The sequence below is a fragment of the Neopelma chrysocephalum genome, unplaced genomic scaffold, assembly GCF_003984885.1.
Source record: "Neopelma chrysocephalum unplaced genomic scaffold, ASM398488v2 Primary Assembly neopelma1_42b, whole genome shotgun sequence".
Taxonomy (NCBI): Eukaryota; Metazoa; Chordata; class Aves; order Passeriformes; family Pipridae; genus Neopelma; species Neopelma chrysocephalum.
Window position 1 is genome coordinate 1253297 of NW_020897701.1, and position 21137 is coordinate 1274433.

The following is a 21137-nucleotide window of genomic DNA, read 5'->3' on the forward strand; positions in this document are numbered from 1 at the left end:
ACATCAAAATCATATGCAAAATGATGCCGTTCTTCGTGACATATGTAATTTCTATTTTGTGGCATCTATATGGCATCTGGATTTGAAAATTTATCTCACTGTAATTTTCTTTGGGGATTTTTTTGAGCACTGCACTTAGAATACTCACTAAAAATTCACTTTTCTCCCCCGTTCTCTTTCTAATTTTTTAAAGAGAAATGGATAAAACAGTAAAATAAAAATTGAAACCTGAATTCTTCACTGCTATGGCTTGGTTCTGGCTATTGCTTTGTTAAAGCAATTGTATGGATATATCAAGAAAGCTCATAGTTTTTCAGTGAGCTGTGTTCACAATACAGGATATCCTATCATCTGGTCAACCACTGACTATATAGAATATATCAATACTGCTTTTGATACATAGATATTATGAGGTTGAGGCACATCCAAGCTCTTTGAAGGGGATCCTTGTTTTGTTTCAAGCACTCTGACACATGAATCTTGTATATAGATAAATTCAGTGAGAAGGAATATCCTTCATTGACCAGATAGACATTCCACTGAAAAGTTTTTTGAATTCTAAACGGGTCTTTGTTAGTTATATTTGTTTGCTGTTTTAGGTTTTAGACACTGCATTTATTGTTTGTGATATGCTCTTGTACTCATAAATAACATTTATTGTGTTTCCACTTGTGAAAAAGTTGAAGTATTTTTCATTTGATTGATGACAGACTGTCCACAAGAAAAACCACTTTAAGAGCTGTGTAACTAGAAAAATGTATGGGTAGGGAACTGTAAACCAGTTCCTCTGCTAGTTCGTGACTCTTCCTATCGTTTGTTTCTAGTGTTGGTGTAAACAACATCTTGGCTTCATTATGTTGCCTTTTGTAGATATCTGATCCATGCATGATCTATGAACAGTACTTGTGAATTGATTAGAACAGGGCAAGTTGAAGAGCTCTTCTGGCTAAGAAACTGTTTCAGCTATGTTTGTTTATTTTCCCATTGTTACCTAACAAGCTATCTGAAAGACAGTGTATTTATAGTTATGGCAGAGCTGGTAATTAAAAATGTAAGTCACAGGATACAATCGTAAGTGTGGCAGAAAACCTATGCAGTGCTTAACTTTAAGACTTTGGAATTAACAACTGAATTTGTAACCTTTCATTATGTTACTAGCCAATAATATTTTCCTTCACCCAAGGGCATGCTTTTCCACTGATCTAAGTGATGCTCTTTTTGAGAGATGGATAAAAAGATGGTTTTCTTACTGTAGCTCTGGTTCAGGGAAGTTGTTTCAAATAAAAAAAATTAAGAATAATCTTTGAAAATTGTTTTGGACCAGGGTGACTTCATGTGTCAGTCTTCAGGTAAATGGTCTGTTCATAGTCTTAGAACAAATTCCCTAGCTAGTCACTGCGAGCAGAGAAAACTCCCATGAAGGCTAAGTAAAAGGCAGCAGTGGTTTATCTTCATTTGAAGGTATTTGTGATTTAAACCTAGTATGAAAAGGATGGAGAGAAAGTATCATTCACACAGTGTACATTACAGCAGTATAAACATGTATCTTAGCTTCTGTTTCTTCCGACTGTATAAGATATTTAGGTTTGTGTTCTGTGATTCCTATGTAAATTAGATGCCTAAAACAAAGCCTATGACTTTCCTCCTGTGTATTTTAGTGAGACTGTTTCTGTGCACCTGGTGGGTTGACCCTGGCTGGACACCAGGTGCTCACCAAAGTCACTCTATCACTCCCTTCTTCAGCTGGATGGGAAAGAAAATTATGATGAAAGGCTCCTGGGTCAAGATAAGGGCAAGGAGAGACCACTCAGCAATTACTGTCATGGGAAAAAGAGACTCAACTTGGGGAAATAAATTTAATGTATTGCCAATCAAATCAGAGTAGGGTAATGAGAAATAAAAATTACATCATAAAACAATGTCCCCCACCCTTCCCTCTTCCTGCGCTCAACTTCATTCCCAATTTTCTCTATCTCCTCCTGCCCCAGCAGCACAGGAGGATGGGAAATGGGAACTACACAGTTCATTGCAGGTTGTCTCTGATGCTGCTTCTTTCTCCTCGCTCTCCTCCTCTTCTCCAGCATTGATTCTTTCAACAGGGTGCAGTCCTTCAGGAACAGAACGATCCAGTGTGGGTCACCTGTGGGGTCACAAGTCCTGCCAGCAAACCTGCACCAGCACAGGTTTCCCACAGGGTCACAACATTCTTTGGGCATCCACCTGCTTCAGCATGGGGCCCTCCGCGGGCTCCAGGTGGGTAACTGCCCCATTGTGGATGTCCATGGGCCGCATGGGGACAGCCTGCCTGCTCACCATGTCTTACCACAGGCTGCAGGGGAATCTCTGCTCTGGTACCTGGAGCACCTCCTCGCCTTCCTTCTTCACTGACCTCTGTGTCTGTAGGGATGTTGTTCCCACATACTGTCACTCCTCTCTCCCAACTGCAATTGCTTTTGCACAGGTATGTTGTTGTTTTTTTTTCCCTTTCCTAACTTTGTTATCTCAGAGGCACTACCGCCGTTGCTGATGGGTTTGACCCTTTGCCAGTGGCAGGTCCATCTTGGAGCCAACTGGCATTGACTCCACTGGACATGGTGGAAGCTTCTGGCAGCTTCTCACAAAAGCCACCCCTGTAGCCCCCCTGCTACTAAGCCCTTGCCATACAAACCCAGTACAGTGAGATTTGGAGATTTCTCCATTGACTTGAAGATACTTGGATCAACCTTCTGTTAGTTATTTAACCCAAAAGATACGTATTGAGTATAACAGACAAGCCTTGTTACAAGAGCTGGTCAGTACTTGGACATTAAAAAAGTTTTTCAGCTAAGAAATACAGCTTCTGCAAAATGAACATACTTCTGAGAAAATTTTGACTTCCTAAAAAATGAATACATTTCCTTTAGGATGTGTTATGATTTCTTTTTAACTGAATAGCATAGGGCATTGTGTGACTAGAATGTCACACAATAGATGTAGAGCAATCTAGGAGCTTGGTCTGTTGGAGAAAAGTAAGAGGAGGAATACACCTAAAGATCATGCAAATTTAAGAATGTGAGAATTAATCAACCAAAAGCTAGATTTAAGTGCAGCATCTTATCGCTTTAACAGTGCCTGGTAATGGATGCAAAAGGAGGGGTTAAGTCCAGAGCTTGTGCAGAATAGTCCCTCCACTGGTATATGTTTCTTGTTTTGTGTGTATTTTAGTGCTGTACTACTTCCATTGCTGTACCATGGCACCATATGTAAATGCAATTTAATGTCAAACTGACTTAAAATAAAACTTTGATTTCGTTCCGAATAGCTTCATTCCAGTTAAATATGCTGACAAATTTTGTTTTATTGAAGAAAATGAAAATGCTTTTTAACAGTCACATATTAGGAGATTTTAATTGCGTGAAAAAGTTTTGCTTTATTTTTATTGCAATACAGGTTGAAAAGTAATGTTGAAATACCGAAATCTCTTCTTTTTATGGGAGGGGAAGGGGGAAATCCAAACTTTGCTTAACTGCATGTATTATACAATGTTTAATATATAGCAGATTGCAATAGGCATCAAAGTAAAATGGGGGTGCATCCTTTCTAAAGAAAACAAGGCCATTTTTATGATGATTAATGATGTTTTCATATAGTATTGTAGGAAAAAATAGTTTATTTTTAAACTACTTTTGGCATTTTCCTACAGCATGTAGTACATTTGCTAAACATATGAAGAGATTCACATAAATAACATTTAAAATTAGGAGTGTTTTATTTTGGAACATTTTGAGGCCACTTGTTTTTTTAAACTGCAGTTTCTTCAATTAATGTTTTTCTCATCTTTCATATGATATGCTGCAAATCAGAGACATTGGTTTAGTAAGTATTCACTTCTGAAGAATTTTGTTTGAGTTAAGAAGGAAAATTTAGTGGTCTTAGCTGAGTAATTTGTGGATGTTTACCTTCACTGAGATCTCATCTAATGAGAAATCTAACATAAAGAATACAGGAAATGGTATATTGTCCTAGAAGCACAAAAAATTTGGTGTAGTAACTGTAAGCATGCTGATTTTGGCCCTGAAAGAAAGCTGTGTAGCAGAATAGCATGAAAAAATGTCCATACTGCCAGCTCTTAGTGTATGTGTCTCTTTTTTTCTCTATGAAAAAGTCCAATAGAATCGACCATCTTCAAAGAGAAAAATTCCTACAAACCATGTGCCAAAAGCTTAACCATACAATGGTGGGGTGACGTGTGTACTTGAGATTCATTGTGCATGACAGAATGCAAAGCATTAACAAAAATACTCCTGCCCACTCCCCCTTTCTCACAGTTAAGTCACCGTTACATCTCAAAAACAGAAGACCCCATCAGAAGAGTGAACTTCCATGGCATTGCACAGGTGATGTGGGCTGATAACAAGAAAAATGGAGAAAAGACAAAAATTATGCCCAAAACTCCCATTTTGGAGGAGAGGAATGTGTGATACTTGTACGGTAAAGTTCAGACAAGCAACACTTTTCTTTGCTAGAGACTGTATGGCTCTTTGAGTACAGATGTATTTAATGTACTTCATGTTCTTAGTTAACCTGGAGAAAAGAAGGTGACAGGTCACACCAAGAGAGCAGACAGCCATGGCAAAATGCCCTTGCGCTGTTGTTAGAATGAGCAAAGCAGGGGAGTGTGCATAGTAGAAAATCAGTTCATGAAGATTAAGATGAGCATCAGGAATGTTTCATAATACTCTTAATATAAGAAGAGCAAATATATTTTGTTTGTCTTATATTAGGCTTCATTCTATATCTGTCCTGGTACAGTGCCTTCAAAGAAATATAATCTCTGGTTACCATGGCAGTCAAGTTTTGTTACCAGGTTGTGCACTGAGCTATTTTTGGATTTAGAGACTGGCAGCTTGATTGAAAAGGTCCTTGATTAGAAAGCTGTTTCTGGAAAACTTCAATAAGCTAAGAAAGCAAAGGTGACCTGTTGGCATGGTGCGGCAGGGCTGGAGCTGTGCAGATTGTGTGGGGAAGTCTCTGCCTTTGTCCTTGAAAATACAGCAATTCACTGGGACAGAGTCCTGCCGACTTAGTGGTGTATGCTTTGATTTCTGGTGTGGGGTTTTTAACTCATGTTTATACAAGAGTGTTCACTTTGTATGTAATCAGACAGCAAACATGCTCTGAGTTACTATTATGTCAGATTAACTGACCTACAGAGTATGGAACAGCAGGTTCAGTGGCCAGCTTTGAAGGTGAACTGGGGTGATGAACCATATGTACCTCTGCCATCTGTTTGTTGTCTGAGCTGTGTGTCAGATCATGCCAGCTGGCCCATCCTAGGATATTTCCTGAAGAAATACTGCTGAAGAAATGTTTGCTGAAGAACTACTTCTGGATTCCTGTCTCTGACCTTTAACTCTTTAGAAACAGCACTTAGCAGTTAACCTGCTTGTGGAATAGGGTGCACCTACACAGAAATAAGAACAACAAAAATGCCATGAGAAATTTTGTCATTGCCAGAGGATGGCGGATGATGCAGAGTCCTGTCTTTCATTAATGCATTTGCACTTTCTGGGCCAATATTAGCTTCATTTACCTGTCATGGGTCATAGGCACAAAGTGGAGAGCAAGACTTCTTGGAAGTTCATGCCCTACAGTGAGTGAGGAAGTATGAAGCAGATGAAGGAGTTGGTAGTCATGATTTTGCCCTTCAATAGTACTAGCTGTCACTGTACATTCAACCCTCCAAACCATTGTAACAATTTCTGCTAACCACTAAGCACAGATTGTTCTGCAGCAAAACATCTGTAAATTCCAGCATGGCTGTGCTGAGCAAACCTCCCTTGGAGCAGAGCTGTTCCCAAACTAGAACCTGCAGTGGCAGTTGCTAATATGCAACCAACATTGCAGATTCTGTCTAAAATGTGTATCCAGATCATACCCGGGCAGTAGGCAATCTGTATGTCATGCTTTTAATTTATAAAGGTTGGAATCTGCAGTCAGTTACAGCCATGCAGATCTAGCTGAGGAAATGAGATTGCCAAGGTGTCAGTGAGGCTGGATGTTAATGCATCATCTGGTGTGTAATTAGATGATTGTTCACCTCTGAAGCAGAATTGATTCCAGCTCTCTCTCTCTCATACAGAATGAGGAATTAAACAGAGGTAAAATCTTCAAGGCACTGCAGTAATATAAATAATAAATTTGAAAGATGGGAGTTAAATGCTTTTAAAGGCAGCAGATAAGTCTATTCTTTTATATGGGGAACCAAGCTGTAAGAAAGAAGGTGGCATTTTTCACACAGTAATTTCTTAAAGTGAACCTGTGCTTGTGTCCATACAGTCTCCTGCTGAGAGCTTCGGTCTTGGTAAAACATTCCTTGCAGAGGAGCTGTCTCATTATTCCCTTTCCATTGTCAGTGTTTATAGAAACTGTTTTTCATAATGGAAGAATATATTCTGTACCACAGCAACCTAATTGTCTTTTAAGTTCTCTGAAGCATGAACTGCAGGATGCAAATGACTGTGGTAGTAATAAGAATAAGCCACTATCTTAATTACGGAACAGGGAAGAAAGGAAAATCATGATTCATCTTCAGCCTGTTATTTAGTAAGACATATGTCTGCTGAGTATGTCACAAAGTCACACAAAGAATGTGTGACTTTGACAGTTCCTGCTCCTTGCAGTTAGCCCCTTGTTTCTGTCTGCAGTGTAGTGCTAGGGGATCTTCTGCACCATGCTTCAGCAGACCAGGTACACCTGGCCAGCCTGCTCTGAGGTGTGCTGGCAGCTGCTTTTGACCCAAGTGGTCCTGACTGTCTCTTTTAGTCACAGTCCCATGTTTTACTACCCATATAGAAAGTGGAATCCCAGATGCTGCTTACTTTCTACAGCTTCTTTGCTATTATGCGGTGCCATAATAGAGCCTGATGAGGCATGTTCACCACCATATGGTAGAGTTATCTCAAATCTCAAGTCTGTATAGATTATATATCACCAAATGCAAAGCTAATGCCCAGTTCCACTAATATTGAAAGAAACAGAATGTATGTAATTAAAAGTTAAAATGGGTTATTAAATTTCTGCATACTACAGCTTTTGAGGTTGGAAGGAACAGTATGTCAAACACATACTTTTTGCTTGGAATCTGCCATTGTTCTTAGGGTGTCTCTGGTCCTGCAAAAGAGAGCTGAGTTGGCAAGATGTACTTGCCTATTCCCTTTTTTTCCCAATAGTACAGCGAAAAAATGAAGAAAGAAAGCAAAATCTTGTATTAATTTTCTTTTTTCTTTCTAACTGGCATGGAGTCTGCTGCAGTCTCTCTAGGTCAGCAGAGAAGGAGTTTTGGTTCTGAAATATTTCTGTTCAACCAGGTCTTCACAAGTCCTGGAGTGGAACACTGTTTGCTACACCCTTTGCTAAAGGATATTCTGAAGTCATTAGTTATTGCTCTGACAGTAAGATTTTCAATTTGATCCTTTTTTGTAGAAGTTTTTCAATTCTTCACGTACATCTTGAAGTATCCAAAATGAGAACAAGATATTTTTGTCCTTGTCAATAGAAAAATACCCAATTGGTCAAGTAACATACAGTCCACTTGATTGTTTTAATTTCATTTGACAGCAGTGGTATGTAAAATCCATGTCTATATGTTTAACCTCTGAGGAAAAAAGTTAAACACCTTTTTCCTTCAAGCTACAGTTGCTCAGATTACCTCAGGTAACGCCAAAAGTTTATGTCCTTCATTGAGCTGTTTAAGTTATCATAAAACTCAATCATCAGAGACAAAAAAAAAGAAAAAAAAAGGCCAAAATAAGGTTTATTCTTGGAATTGCATGAATTGTTGGCATAGGAGCTGGATCACTAGTGAATTCTGAATCCATCTGTATCACTTGCACTTTTACTGTTGTTCATCACACTGGAATAAGTGTCCCTTTTTTCTTAGTGAAAAGCATTCTTCCTTGATCCTGAAGACCTTTTTAATGCAATTTATGCATGTTAAGACATAGTTTGTTATTATAATGGCCTGGCAGTATATTTGGAAAGTGTAATGCATGCACATTTGAATATTTATGAGGATTTTATGTGTTTTCCATTATTCTGCTTAAAATGCACTGTAGCAAAATAGTAGTGTGACTTCATCCTAAATTTTGAGAAGTTATATTGTCATTGAATCATGCACTTATGCTCCTAAGACAGTTTAACTCTAGTTTTACCCTGTCTGACCACTAAATGTCCAACTTGAATGACAAACGTCATCCCTCCTAAACTTATCTTGAGAGCCAGGAAATTACAAAGGTCCTTCAAAGTTTAAAGGTTTGGTTTTACTGAGCTGCTGGAGGTTTTGTGTCTTCACCAGCTTCTATAAAAATCATAGCTGATCTTTTAAAAATACCTTGTTGGTATGTAAAAGGCTGTCCCTATTAGTTGAATCACTTGAATTTAATGCAGCCCCACTCCTTAGTGCACTGTGATTTTATCATTTAGTGTATATTTAGTTAAATTCGTTCATTGCTAAGAAAAATTTTCTTGCATTTGGTCATCTTTCATCTTCATTTTTATATTGAAAAACTTTCTTCACAAATAACTCTCTCAATGTTGCAAAATCTGTGACCACATAAGGGTCTTACAATACTGATGGGCTTTTGTCACCTCAGAATAAGTGAAAGTGTTCTTCCTCCTGCTCAGTGATAGAGAAGATGTTGGAAAGGATAAGACAAACCAGTATTAATGCTCTCTAGGACATAATTACATTTCCATATTCCATTCTTTGCCCGGCTGAAAGCACCTGATCTTCCACTATGTGCCTCATGTTATAATTTAGTTATAAAATTTATGAAGTAACAAAGATACTGTGATTTGCTGTATTGCTTTGTGATCTAGTGTTTACCCCTAAGATTTTAAACATTTATGTTCACTTTATCTAAACCAGACATTTCAAAATGCTCTGAGAGCTAATTATTTATTTGTGAGTTTATATCTTCATTTATAAAACCTCAATTTGCTTGCAAAGGGCAGTGTATGACTGTCTCTTATGGAACAATTAACAAGTATCAGTTTTGGATAATTGTTGTAGACCATTTTGAACAGCCCATAGAGAGCTACGGTTGGGATGTCGTTCTCATTGCTGAGACTGAACTGTTCATTCAAACAAAGCTTTTTTGAAGTTCATACAGGCTTTTACTGTAGAAGAAGATGGGACAGGATCCCTGACGCGTTCATTCTTTCTGCCATCTTAGGTAGTAATAGTTAGATATAGGTTTCTGTAGTTATAGAGAGAGTATTTGGAAGTTGGGCATAACTATTTGATAATACTAAAAACTTTTATTTTAGCAGTCAGAAGAGTGTGTATTTGGAGACAGCTTGTCTCATTCATCACAGTTGAAGGATGAAAATGTATTTATCTTGAGGAAGGCACATCCAAAGTGCTGTATTTTGGGACAAAGCATTGCATTTTCTTTTCAAAGAATTACTTCATAGAGTTTATATAAAATGTAATTGGTAGCAGCTTGCAAATTCAACAGAACTTAGAATTCACTATTAAAGGGTATTTTACCAGAAATGTGTGATCAGACAGCAAGTGATTGTTTCCCAGATACTTTCCACAGAGCGCACTGCTCCTAAGGTTTATATTTTGGGGCTTAAACCATTGTGTGGATGTTTTATTTCAGAAGTTACTTAAGCGGAATGTCTCCGTTGCCTGTTTGAATCCGTTGCCTGTTTGAAATAAAGTTAACTTTACCACTTGCAAAGATAAATTAATCTTTTGTAACAATAAAGTACTTTTTTTCCCTCAATGCACTTCCAAATTCCTATAGACTAGTACTAGTAAAATTGTGTTTTGCCTAATATTGTCAAAGAAATAGCTGAATCTGCATTTCTAAAATCAGAATTATGGACACTGTGTTTTGACACAGAACTTGATGTGTCTCAGTATCTTTGTGAATTGTGAAGACTATATAATTTGAAAAGAACTTGGCTCTCAAAAAACAAATTGGGAGTGCTGCTTTTTGTCCACATTATCATTTCTCTAAGAGAAGACTGGACACATGTTGAAACTATTTTGACAGCCTGCTGAATTTTATCTTACATCAATGCTCTTTTATTTCTGTGTACTTTCAGGAACTATTTACCTTGTCTCAGTTCTTGGCCACCTGGCACATTCTGCACTCTTCCTGACTGTTTCTGCACGGGATGGGGGTGGCCTTCCCTCTGCCACCAATGCAGCTGTCACAGTAAACATCCTTCAGACTGTTTTGGCCCCTGCCATATTTGAGAGATCCCGGTATACCTTTTCTGTTCCAGAAGGTGCACCTGAAGACAGCCTGATTGGCACTGTAAGGGCCAGAGAGCCTCCAAGTAAGTTGCATGCTCAGTCAGAGATTACATTGCATTTTTGTTGTGACTATTAACTGCAAATATCTGTAGATTACTTTTTTTTTTCTAAACTTCTATGTTATTCATTCAGTCTGTCAAGCAATAAATAGAATTTACTGTTGGTATTTACAGCAACTGGTGTAATCACTGGTTTATCATGATACTCTTTAGAACAGTTGAGAGATTTTTGGTACTCTCCTTGGTGGTCCATGGGGATTGGCAATGGCCTCCATTTTCTTCAAAATGGGTTTCTATAAATGTAAATGGGTGGATGGGAAGCATGTTGTGAAAGTGTAAGGAAGGGTCTGTGTGATGGTCTGAATTGTGCTAAAGTATTAGGCATGCAAGACACATCTCAGAGCGATAGTCATAATCAGAGAGTATTCATAAGTTTCAGAGCATCTGTATGAAGTGCTCCAAAAACCAAAACAAAACCCAGCCAACCAAACACAGCCCCACATTGTCTCAAATTAGGTGGAGAAGTCCAGATGAATGTTTATGGGACCTTTTAAAAATGTATTTAATCCATCTGGTTTTTTAATCTTCTGTAAAGGGTTAAAGAGTTAGCTCCTGCCAGTCCATGGTCATAAAAGACCCTGTCCTAAAAGCCATATGTATTTGGTTCCTATGTGGAGCAGTAGGAGCCAGGAGTTCACATAACAGGTTGATGATGGATCTGTAAATTTAAAGTGGTAGAGGTTGAGGTTTTATACAAGTTTTATACAAGTTAGGTCCTCCCATTTCCTTCTTTTGGGAAGGACTGTCCTCAGGGTGGAGGTAGCATCTGTGGGGCAGCCTTGATAGTAAACCTGAATCATTACACAGCTTTTGCTTTAGGTAGCATTTGATGTATGAATGGTCACCCATGAACAGTAAGTTGATTAAAATGCAGTTCTTTCAGAGAACTGCAATCTGTTTCATTCCTTGCTATAGTGAATGCCTGTGGGTAGTGAAATTGCTCCCATAAGACTAATTTGTAGGAGTGTTGTTTCTATATTTTAGGTCAGGGAAAAACAAAAGGCTATTATACCATTTTCTCTATAGAGTTTTGTAATAGCAGTGTGATGAAAATCAAACAGTGCAGAAGTAGACAAACTGTATACATTCATATTTTACTGAAGAGCTCCAGGGAGAGGAATAAGGAAGCATAAAAAGCCCAAGAATGTCAAACATCTGTGTAGCCTACATTTATTCCACTGAATTTAACAGCATGCATTCTTCACAGATGTTCTTACCAACATTCATGTTATCACTTCCAGATATTTTTTTTTATATTTTTTGTTGTTATTTCCATTTCTAGATTCTTTAGAAGTGGTTTCTTACCGAATTTCCTCTGGTGATCCACATGGAAAGTTCTCTATTGATCCCCAGTTTGGCATTATCCGCACCAAAAAACAGCTTGATCATGAAACTCAGTCTGCTGTGGTGCTCACCATTCAGTCCCAGCTGGGTAACTCCCCAGTCTACAGTAGCACTCAAGTCAACATATCTGTGATAGATATTAATGACAACCCTCCAGTATTTCTGACCAAATCTGATAAGGTAACTATTTCACATACCCAGCCTCCTGGCACTGCTGTCTATATTGCTCATGCAGAAGACAAAGACAGTGGCCTAAATGGGGCAATCAAATACAGTATTGCAAGCAAGCAGTCAAATGCATTTAGCATTGATCCAAGTCTTGGAGTGGTAAACCTTACTAGGACAGTGTTTGCAGATAAGCAGCAGGAATATACTCTCCACATAGCAGCTGAAGACTGTGGAAGTCCTCCTCTAACTTCTTTGCTGATGTTGACGGTGGTTATTGAAGAGCAGAAGATGGGCCCTACTTTGGTCTTTCAGAACTTGGTGTATCAAGTAGAAGTCAGTGAAGCTACCTCTCCAGGTGCCCGAATCCTTCAGATTCAAGCCCACTTGCTTGATCCACACAGCATTACCTCCAATCTGACGTATTACTTAGAGCCTAGCACTGATTCTGTTGCGTTTGGAATCAGCTCTGATACTGGCTGGATTTATCTCCGGAAACATTTGAACTATGAATGTGCACAGATACTAAGTTTTAGAGCCTTGGTCAGCACGTCTGAGGATGAAAACCTCAGGCGAAATGCAAGTACATCTGTAATAGTTAATGTCCTGGATGAAAATGATAATTCTCCCATGTTTATGCATGAGAGCTACTTCTTTGAAATTGAGGAAAATCCAATTCCCAAGGGTGTGGTTGGCACCATTACAGCTGTTGACAGAGACTCAGGAAGAAATGGACAGCTTTCCTATTTCCTCTTGTCTGATGGAAAGTATTTCAAGATGAATTCCAACACAGGTAGCATTTTATGATTTGTAATCTGCCTAATATTGCTTTTAGAAAGGAGCCCTCCCTAAGGGTATTGAAGTAAAGTATAAAGCTTTCAGGAACTGCTGTGAATCCTTTAGGATTTGATTTTTTTTTTTTTCATGACTTTGTTCAGGTCACTTGGTCATAAGTTTCAGTGTTTGACTGCAAGAAATTAAAAGAAGAAGTTTTACGTTATAGCTTCAGTAGTTCATATGGGGAATTTAATTGCCTGTGATCAAGTAGAGTTGAAAAGTACAGATAGCCATAAGTAGCTATAAAAGTACTTACAATGTCAGACAGAGTGATTTAAAATATTTGTGAAAACTTCTGTAATTTACATCAAAGCTGAGTTAATGTTGTACATGGCATCACAGAAGTCAAATTGACTGAGAGACATTTTTCACAGCACAGGGTGTACTCTGCAGTGAGTCTCAAATGCCTTGAGTAATAGATATTATGTCCACACAGTATAACACCACAGACCAGAGCACGGAGAGCCCAGATGAAGGGAATCCTCCAAGGGACACAGGCATTGTAAATAATCCAGTTTAGCAAAACAATATGTAGTGAGCAAAGATCTGCTGTTTAAAATTCCTATTCCCAGACGTTCAGTCTTCATGGAGAGTGAATAGGCTTTTCCAGAATTTCTCTGGATGAATCTCAAAATAAAATTGCCATTTCAAAGCAGGTTCCTTTTGAGTACATTTATGCAAGTATAAAGGCAGAGTACTAGGAGTTAACCAACAAGATCTAAAAAAACCTATGTGGTTGTCTGTGTGGAGGGCATTTGTCAACCAAAAATCTACAGCTATATTGAGCAGACGAAGAGAAGATTGGTCAGATTTATTTACTGGGTTTACCAGAATGTATAGGAGACATAAGGGCTTCTGATTAATGTACATAATTAATAAAGGCCCTTTGTCAGCAGTTAAAATCCTGTGTTCATGTATTATCTGTCCTGAAGTGTGTTGAAGAACAGGCCATATGGATTTCTTTGGAAGGTCAGTGGATTGGTTCATTTTATACCTTTGCTCTGGGGCATCCACTGTACACTAAAGGATGTAATATGGTACTAAAGTACACGTGCAAACTGTGATTGACAGAATGTTTCTACACAATGCAGTTTGGAAAGCTAAAGTTTTAATATCAGTGGAAGGGTGTATCAGAGGGCACATATGTTAAATTAAAATAAATTAAAATTCTTTGTTAAATTTAATGTATAATTGCATGCAGTAAGACGAGTGCTAGCATACAGTAAATACCTAACTCCATTTCTCCTTCCTTTCCTTTGGCCGTCAGGTGAAATCATAAACTGGGTTGCGCTAGACCGCGAAAAGCAGGCTCACCACCAGCTGTCCGTGCTGGTGACCGACCAGGGGTCCCCTCGGCGGAGCGCCACGGCCGCCGTGTACATCGCGGTGCGGGACCGCAACGACCACGCCCCGCGCTTCCCGCGGCCGGCGCTGAGCCTCCAGGTGGGAATACGCCGGGAAGCGCCGGGCTCACAGCGACACCCTGTGGCGCGGTCGCGGCGCGGGCGTAGCGGGGAACCTCAGGTCTTGTCAAACCGTGGCACTTCTTCGCCTTGTGCGCTGCCAAATATAAAGGATACACGTATACAACTTTATTTATGTATGCGGTGGGTTTTAATCTCTTTTAATTTTCGACCTCCCGGTTTTCTGTACTGAAGATTGAATTAACGATCTATGCAGACGGTAACGGAGCATTGCTTAAATAGCTGTTATTTAACCATGTCCTGAAATGCTCATTGCACCGACTGTAGATATTACTGAAACTGAAAACAGAGCAACAGATAAACTCTTGTGTTATGACAAGGAATTTATTCTAAAACTCATTTTGTCCACGTGTACTTGCAAATTATTTATAAACTGCTTGGTGACAGGTTTTGGAAGGGCAGCCATCAGGGACACTTATTACAACCATCTTTGCAAAAGACTTCGATTCTGGAAACAACAGTGTTGTATTATATTCAATAGAATCAGGTAAGAATTTAAAGTGTTATTAATAAGAAAAGATACATTAAGGTAACTGGAATTTTAGAGGTGCCATGTATACATATATTTTGTGTTTATTTTGTGTTTCTGGTAAAATAAAGGTGCCTGTGCAAATAGGAATCAGGACCATCATGTGTCTTATGAAGTACCTAAGGAGGTGCAAGCAGCTGCCTTTCCTCCCTTCCCCCTCTGTGCCATCTTTCCAGGGGTTTGGTTGCTTCTGTGGCTGACCAGAGAGTGGTTCAAACAGCACTCAGGAAAGATTAGGGCCATGATTTTGTACTGTACAGTTTAGTATTTCAGTCAGTTGTTTAACATCTTAAAGGAAAAATGATCTCCCTTTTCCCATGACCAATTGAAAATTTTCTTACTAAAATAACAGTTTGCGACAGTCTGAGACAGGGATCGGAGGGATCAGCAGATAATCTGGGCAAACAAGAGGCTTGTGGTTTTTAGTTCACGTTTCACCCTTTGTTTAGCACTGTGTTAACCTGACATAGCATGGCCACTTAAAACACTTCTTTTTAGTTTTCCTCATAATTCCTACATGTAGTAGATCACTTTTGGGGTAAGCTGTAGGATCCAGTTTCGTTTGCAGAGAAATTAATAACAGACTAGTCCTAAATTAGTACATGAGTGGGACTGGGGCATTAATACTGGTAAGAGACATAGATGTGATGTCTGTTTGTACTGCACGTTTTTACTTGCTATACTTTCATAAAAGTGAGAACTCCATCTGTAAACAGGGAGGAGAACAGGTCTGTTCCTCCTGCTTTGTTTCACTATTGGTTCAAAACAGTAAGAGCTGCCAGGAACAGAACTATTTCTTTCCATTTGATACCTGTTCCATTCTACCAGCTTAGTGTAACCAGTAGCTTTTAAGTGTGGCATTTGTAGCCTGTGGAAATTTGCACATAGAGCATACTGTATGGCTGGAGCAAGAAAACGTATTATTCCCTTAATTTGAATACAAATGACTGCCGCTTCCAGAGGGAATTGGAGAGAACCTTAAGACTTCTGCACTGTGAGTAAGAACATTTTGCACAAAATGATCCCCCTTGAGAAAAAGGGAATGAGTAGTGTGCAACCCTTTGTTTGACATGTGATAGCCAGGCAACACAGGAAGTGCTTTTCAGGGATCTCTGCCGGTTTGTGTATCTAACTATATCCCCTTACTTCAAAAAGCACATTGGATTTTCTTACTGATTTCACTGTAGAGCCCCAGAGAGGAGTAAGTTAAAGTTCAAATTATAAAAATTTCTAGCAACACAAAATATGGCTGGTCTTGCAAAATCTGTTTCTAGAAAGAACAAAAGGATAAAAACAGCAGCAAAAAAAAAAAAACAAAACCCAACCAAACAAAAAAAACCCCAAACCACTAAAAAAGCCCTTCCAACCTTGGAACTAGATATTTTCCTGATAAACAAATCCAGAAACAGCTGAGTTTCTCTGATACTAATTTTTGTTGTTGTTGTTCTTAGTTGGCTCACTGCCTTTGACATCTGGTCTTCTGTTTCATGGTGAAGTTCTTGCCTGGTTTATATTTAAAATAGTATTTTCTAGTTCTGGGACACTGTTCAATACTAAAATGTGAAGAAGAAATATGAGCTGATTTACAGCCATATTTGTTAAACACAAAGACAAGCAGGCTAATTGGGGCACTGCATGCAGACCAGTGCTCTTTTCTACAGTTGTGGAACTGCCACAAGATGAAGAGCTATGAGTGTCAGTGTCAACTGTTAAGCTTGTAAATGTCACTGGGTAATTTTTAATGTTCTTGAGATCTTGAAGAAATGTCAAGATAGCAGCAATAGATTAAACTATGCAGGAGGGTTAATGACAAATGCCAACAAATTACATAAGGAAAAATCTATAAAAGAACTGAGGTTTACATGCCAGATGAATTTTGGGTTGCAGGGAGGTGTTTCCTTCAAAATTCCCCTCCCTCTTCCCAGAAAATCAAAGCACATCATCCTTGAACATTTATGTGTATGGAAGTGGGTCGTCATATGACCCTACCTCCACTTCTATGTTATCACTGAAAGAGTAACCTAATTCAGAGAGAGGTGAATCCCAGCTATGCGTGCTGTTCCTTAGTGGTGCTGGCAATTGCAAAGTGTATTGCCTGGCCTCCTTTATGACTGCCAATAGGATATAGTATAGCATTTACAAGAAAAATTAGTGTGTATTTTTAGTGCATGTTAAAGTATTGTTTTGTGTGTTAAGACTAGCATTGGCAAAGCAGAGGCTTTTACAGTTATGTTTGGACCAGTTATGTGAAGACGACATTAGCGCTTGGCCACACAAGTGCTAGGAGAAGCCTAGTTTACACTGCTAACACACACGAATTGGCAAGCGTTGTATGTATGTCTGTTCTTCAGAATGAATTGCAAGCAGTGTGCAGGGAACATTCCTAGACTTGCAGAGGGCTGCGTTTCTGCAGAAGCCCCATCATGTTCAGGTTCTTGGGGAGCCATGGCATTGCCTTCCTCTTTTCTGTTAAGAGAAACAACTTTTTCTTCATCTCAAAAGAGAATGAGATGGCCAAGGTACTAAGTATTTGAACACCTAGGAAAGGTACAGTTCTTCAGGAATTAGGTTAAAATATACAGCTAATCATCACTAAATTCTGAGGTCACTGATACCTGAGAAATCTCTAGTGTTACTTTGTGTCTGCTTTCTGGGCCATTTTGCCGAAGTGCCAGTCTGTGGAAGGCCTGAATGTTTTGCCATAGTTCACAGTAACATATTCCTGGGGGTTTCTCAGGCCGTCTTTTTTTTTTTTTTGTCCCAAATTGGAATTTCTCTGATCATGTTTGAGACCACAGAGATGAGAAAGTGCCTTCACCATGGAAAACCTCATGTAAATGAAAGTCTGGCCAACAGGTTGGACAAGGCAGAGGTGAAAAATTTAATTGTAAAAACATATCAGTTTATTGGCAGGTTACTTTTGCAAGCACAAAAAAAGTCAAATTACCAAGAGATTTACTTTTTTTCTGTTTCATGCTTCATCTGCTCTCTCCAGTTTCCTTATTTCTTATTCATTTCTCCTATACTTTCTTCCTTTTCCCCTCGTGCACAAAAGGACATATTTAGGGTGCATGATATAAGCAGCAGTTGCCTAATTCAAGTGACTTTTCGAGATGAAAGCTGAGCAACTGTTTCTGGAAATGCAGGGAGCATGAGCTTTTACAGCAATGACTGACATGCTCTATGAGTGTAAAACTTTTTTTCTGATTTACAATCAAATGGTTACACTTTTAAATTTTCCAAAAATAAATTTAAAAAAATAGGTTGATAAAAATATCAGAAAAATAGAAATAAAATATTTCAGTTTTGGCTGTCTTTATAGAGTAGTACTAGATTAAAAAAGAAAATTACCAACACAAAATGGAAGTCCCAACGGGTTCTGGTTCCATGCAATATCTCTTTCCAATATTATCAGACTTTTTTGTTACCTTTATTGCCACCAAAATATGCACAAACCTGAATGTTTCATGCAATATTTGGATTTTAATGAAACTATAAATGTAAGTTTTAGCAAAATACTGAAAATATATGCGTGAAATTCACATTATGTGTTCTGTTTTTCATATCTCCTCTGTCTTTTGCTTAGCTGGGATTTTATGTCATGAAGCATTATATGGAACAAAATGGCATATCTGTAAATGTAGACATTCTGTTGGGACAGAAACCAGGAAAGTAACCCAAAAGCTACTTATGAGAACAGTAATATAGAACCATTAATATTTTGAAACTATCATGAAAAATGCAAAATATTCAATATATTTGTCTCTACATATTGTTTTCTTTTGTTGGCTATTTCCTCATTATGTTCCAGACAGCAAGACTCAACCCAGAAGGGACTCATGGAGAATTAGGAACCTATAGTCAGACAAAAAGAGCAGAACCACACCAAAAAAACCTCCTATTTTTCGGTTGTGAAAACCCAGTTTTCTAACTAGTTTGCTCAGTGGTTTTTCAAATTTTACAGGTGCAAGTATTTTACAGGTGCAGATGAGGTGATTGGGTACAAAAATGAACATCTATATGTGCAGCTAACTAATTTGCATGTGTAGATTTGGAGAACATAAACAGCTTCATGCTCACTTAGGTGCCTATGGAAATACAGTCCTTTATGGGTGTTTTGTGTACTACATCTGCAGTGAATTTATTTTCACCACAGATGCTTATTAGAATAGCAGCTGTTATGCTGCATGACTTTGTTTAAGCCACTAGTACACCTTACTAAAAATTCATGTAACAAAAAGCTGTTTGCATAGTATTTTGAGAGAAGTAGTTATGACAATTGTGATTTTCTCTGTTTCTGGTGAGGTATATGAAGTAATAGATACTTTTCCATCTTACTAAAAATTTGAGAGTAATTTGATTCCATTTCTTGAAAATGGGGGAGGTGTGTGTCGGTCTCTTTTCCCAGGTACAAAGTGATAGGACAAGAGAAAATGGTCTCAAGTTGTGTCAGGGAAGGTTTAAATTGGATATTAGGAAAAATTTCTTCACTTAATGGGTTGTCAAGTATTGGAATTGACTGCCCAGGGAAGTGGTGGAGTCACCATCCCTGGAAGTATTTAAAAGACATGTAGATGTGGTACTTAGGGACATGGTTAAGTCAACTTGGCAGTGTTAGGTTAAAGATTCCACTTGATGATCTTAAAGGTCTTTTCCAACTTAAATGCTTCTATAATTCTAAGTCAGAAAGAGCTATTTACTCATCTGTGGTAGAATTATTCTTTGTAGCGCTAGAATAAATGTAATATGATGTAGCTGCAAGTAGTAATTTTAATTAAAAGTTGCTTGTTACTAGAATGCCACCAGTCCTCAATGAAGGTTATAAGCATAATTTCCAATATTCACATGTTGCTCTGAAACAGGTCCTGATTCAGAGCACAGATAGGGCAGGCAGCATCACTGCAGTTACAGTGTCTTAGGGGTCCATAGGGCTCTTTGCTGACCCCATGGTCTGGCAAGGCACAGGAACGAGCTGTGTGGCCAGCAGCAGATACTTGACCCTTTGTGCTCGTTCAGAGACTAACACTTAATTCCTTCTCTGGTCCTGCCTGCCAAAGTTGGAAACAGAAGGACCAGTCCTGGGGTATCTGTTGTTCTCCTGATGCACGTGCCATTGATGTGAGTAATGTTGGTACAAAATGGGGCAGTTGCTTTAGTACTCCATGGCATTTCTCTCTGTAGCTTTCTAAATCCAAATTAAGTGGTTTATAATAACTATGTACTTAATGAAGGAAGATGAAGTGAATGAAACAAGCCAGAGATCCAAATGAGTGCAGCAAGTTCCTTTCCTCTGGGTCCCGCTCTTTTTCAGTGTTTATCACAGTGTTCAGTGTTATGGAGGCAAGCTGAATTGATTTACAATAACACATGTCCATTATTACCCCATAGAAAAGGATATAGGATACTTCCAGATTGATGCTGTCAGTGGAGAGTTAAGAACAACCCGGTCTCTGTCACATGCTGAGAGATCAGACTATAGAATGATGATCACAGCCAGGGACCAGGGAATGCCTTCGCTTCAAGGACATGCTACTGTTTACATCCAGGTACTTATTTACACTGTACAGATAGAAGAGTTATATTAGATGATTAGTTTCTTTGAAAAGAAGAAATTTTGGAAAAAGGTAAGGAAATGAACTGAAGAAAGGAAGAAGTTCAAACTTGTAAGCACCTTGTCTCATGGTAATTTTCTTTAGCCAGTTTTCTGTTGAGGGAGGAAATGAGAGGGCAGACTCCTTTTGATTTGTTAAGAATACACAACACATTCTGGATTGTCTTGCAAATACATGATGCTTGTGCTTTAGTAGGAGATCATTGTGAAATCCACTGTGTGCTCATTTCACCTGCTGTTCATCCAGACAGAGTAAGGTTGCTTTGTCCAGGCCACCTGTGCACTCCTCCATCAGAGGTTGAATGTCACTGAGGCTGCTGTGTTCAAGTCACCCAAAAGATGGTTAATTTTGGATAGCTTGTAAAAATATGCTTCGGTCAAGACAAGTTTGAGATTCTTTCATTTTAAAGCATTAACTTGGAACACTGCAGCAAGCCATAATGAATGAAATCCTGTAACGACATAAACAATCCTTGAAAAAACCCATCTGTTTGCGCTTGGCAAACTGCGTAACGTACCGTGCATTCTTTGTCACATCTGTCCCTGTGGTGCTGTCCTATGAAGAAAGACAGTTGAAGTGCTTCAGAATAGAGGCAGAGATAGAAGTCTTCAAGTTGTCTTTCTTTGGACCCCTGTGATTTAGAGGGTGAGAGACAGTTTTGTCCCTTTTTTTTTTTTTAAATGTGGCATTAAAGGATTATGGAATGACTGGCCAAGGGCTATTTGCTCTTATGTAGCATATTGAGTTTGTTTTCTGGCTTTGAAGCATACTAAGAGTAAATGTAGTCACAAATAA

At 38.7% G+C, this 21137-nt stretch overlaps 1 protein-coding gene across 1 annotated transcript in view; it reads left to right on the forward strand.

Moving 5' to 3' along the window:
• The window catches only part of DCHS2 (dachsous cadherin-related 2), a 111174-nt gene that overhangs the window by 56949 nt on the left and 33088 nt on the right, over positions 1 to 21137 (forward strand). Inside the window, exons 4-8 of the mRNA XM_027676882.1 lie at positions 10099 to 10335; positions 11654 to 12673; positions 13985 to 14160; positions 14589 to 14688; positions 20119 to 20276. Of these exons, the coding sequence (XP_027532683.1) occupies positions 10099 to 10335; positions 11654 to 12673; positions 13985 to 14160; positions 14589 to 14688; positions 20119 to 20276 (1691 nt within the window). The remainder of the gene's footprint in view (positions 1 to 10098; positions 10336 to 11653; positions 12674 to 13984; positions 14161 to 14588; positions 14689 to 20118; positions 20277 to 21137) is intronic.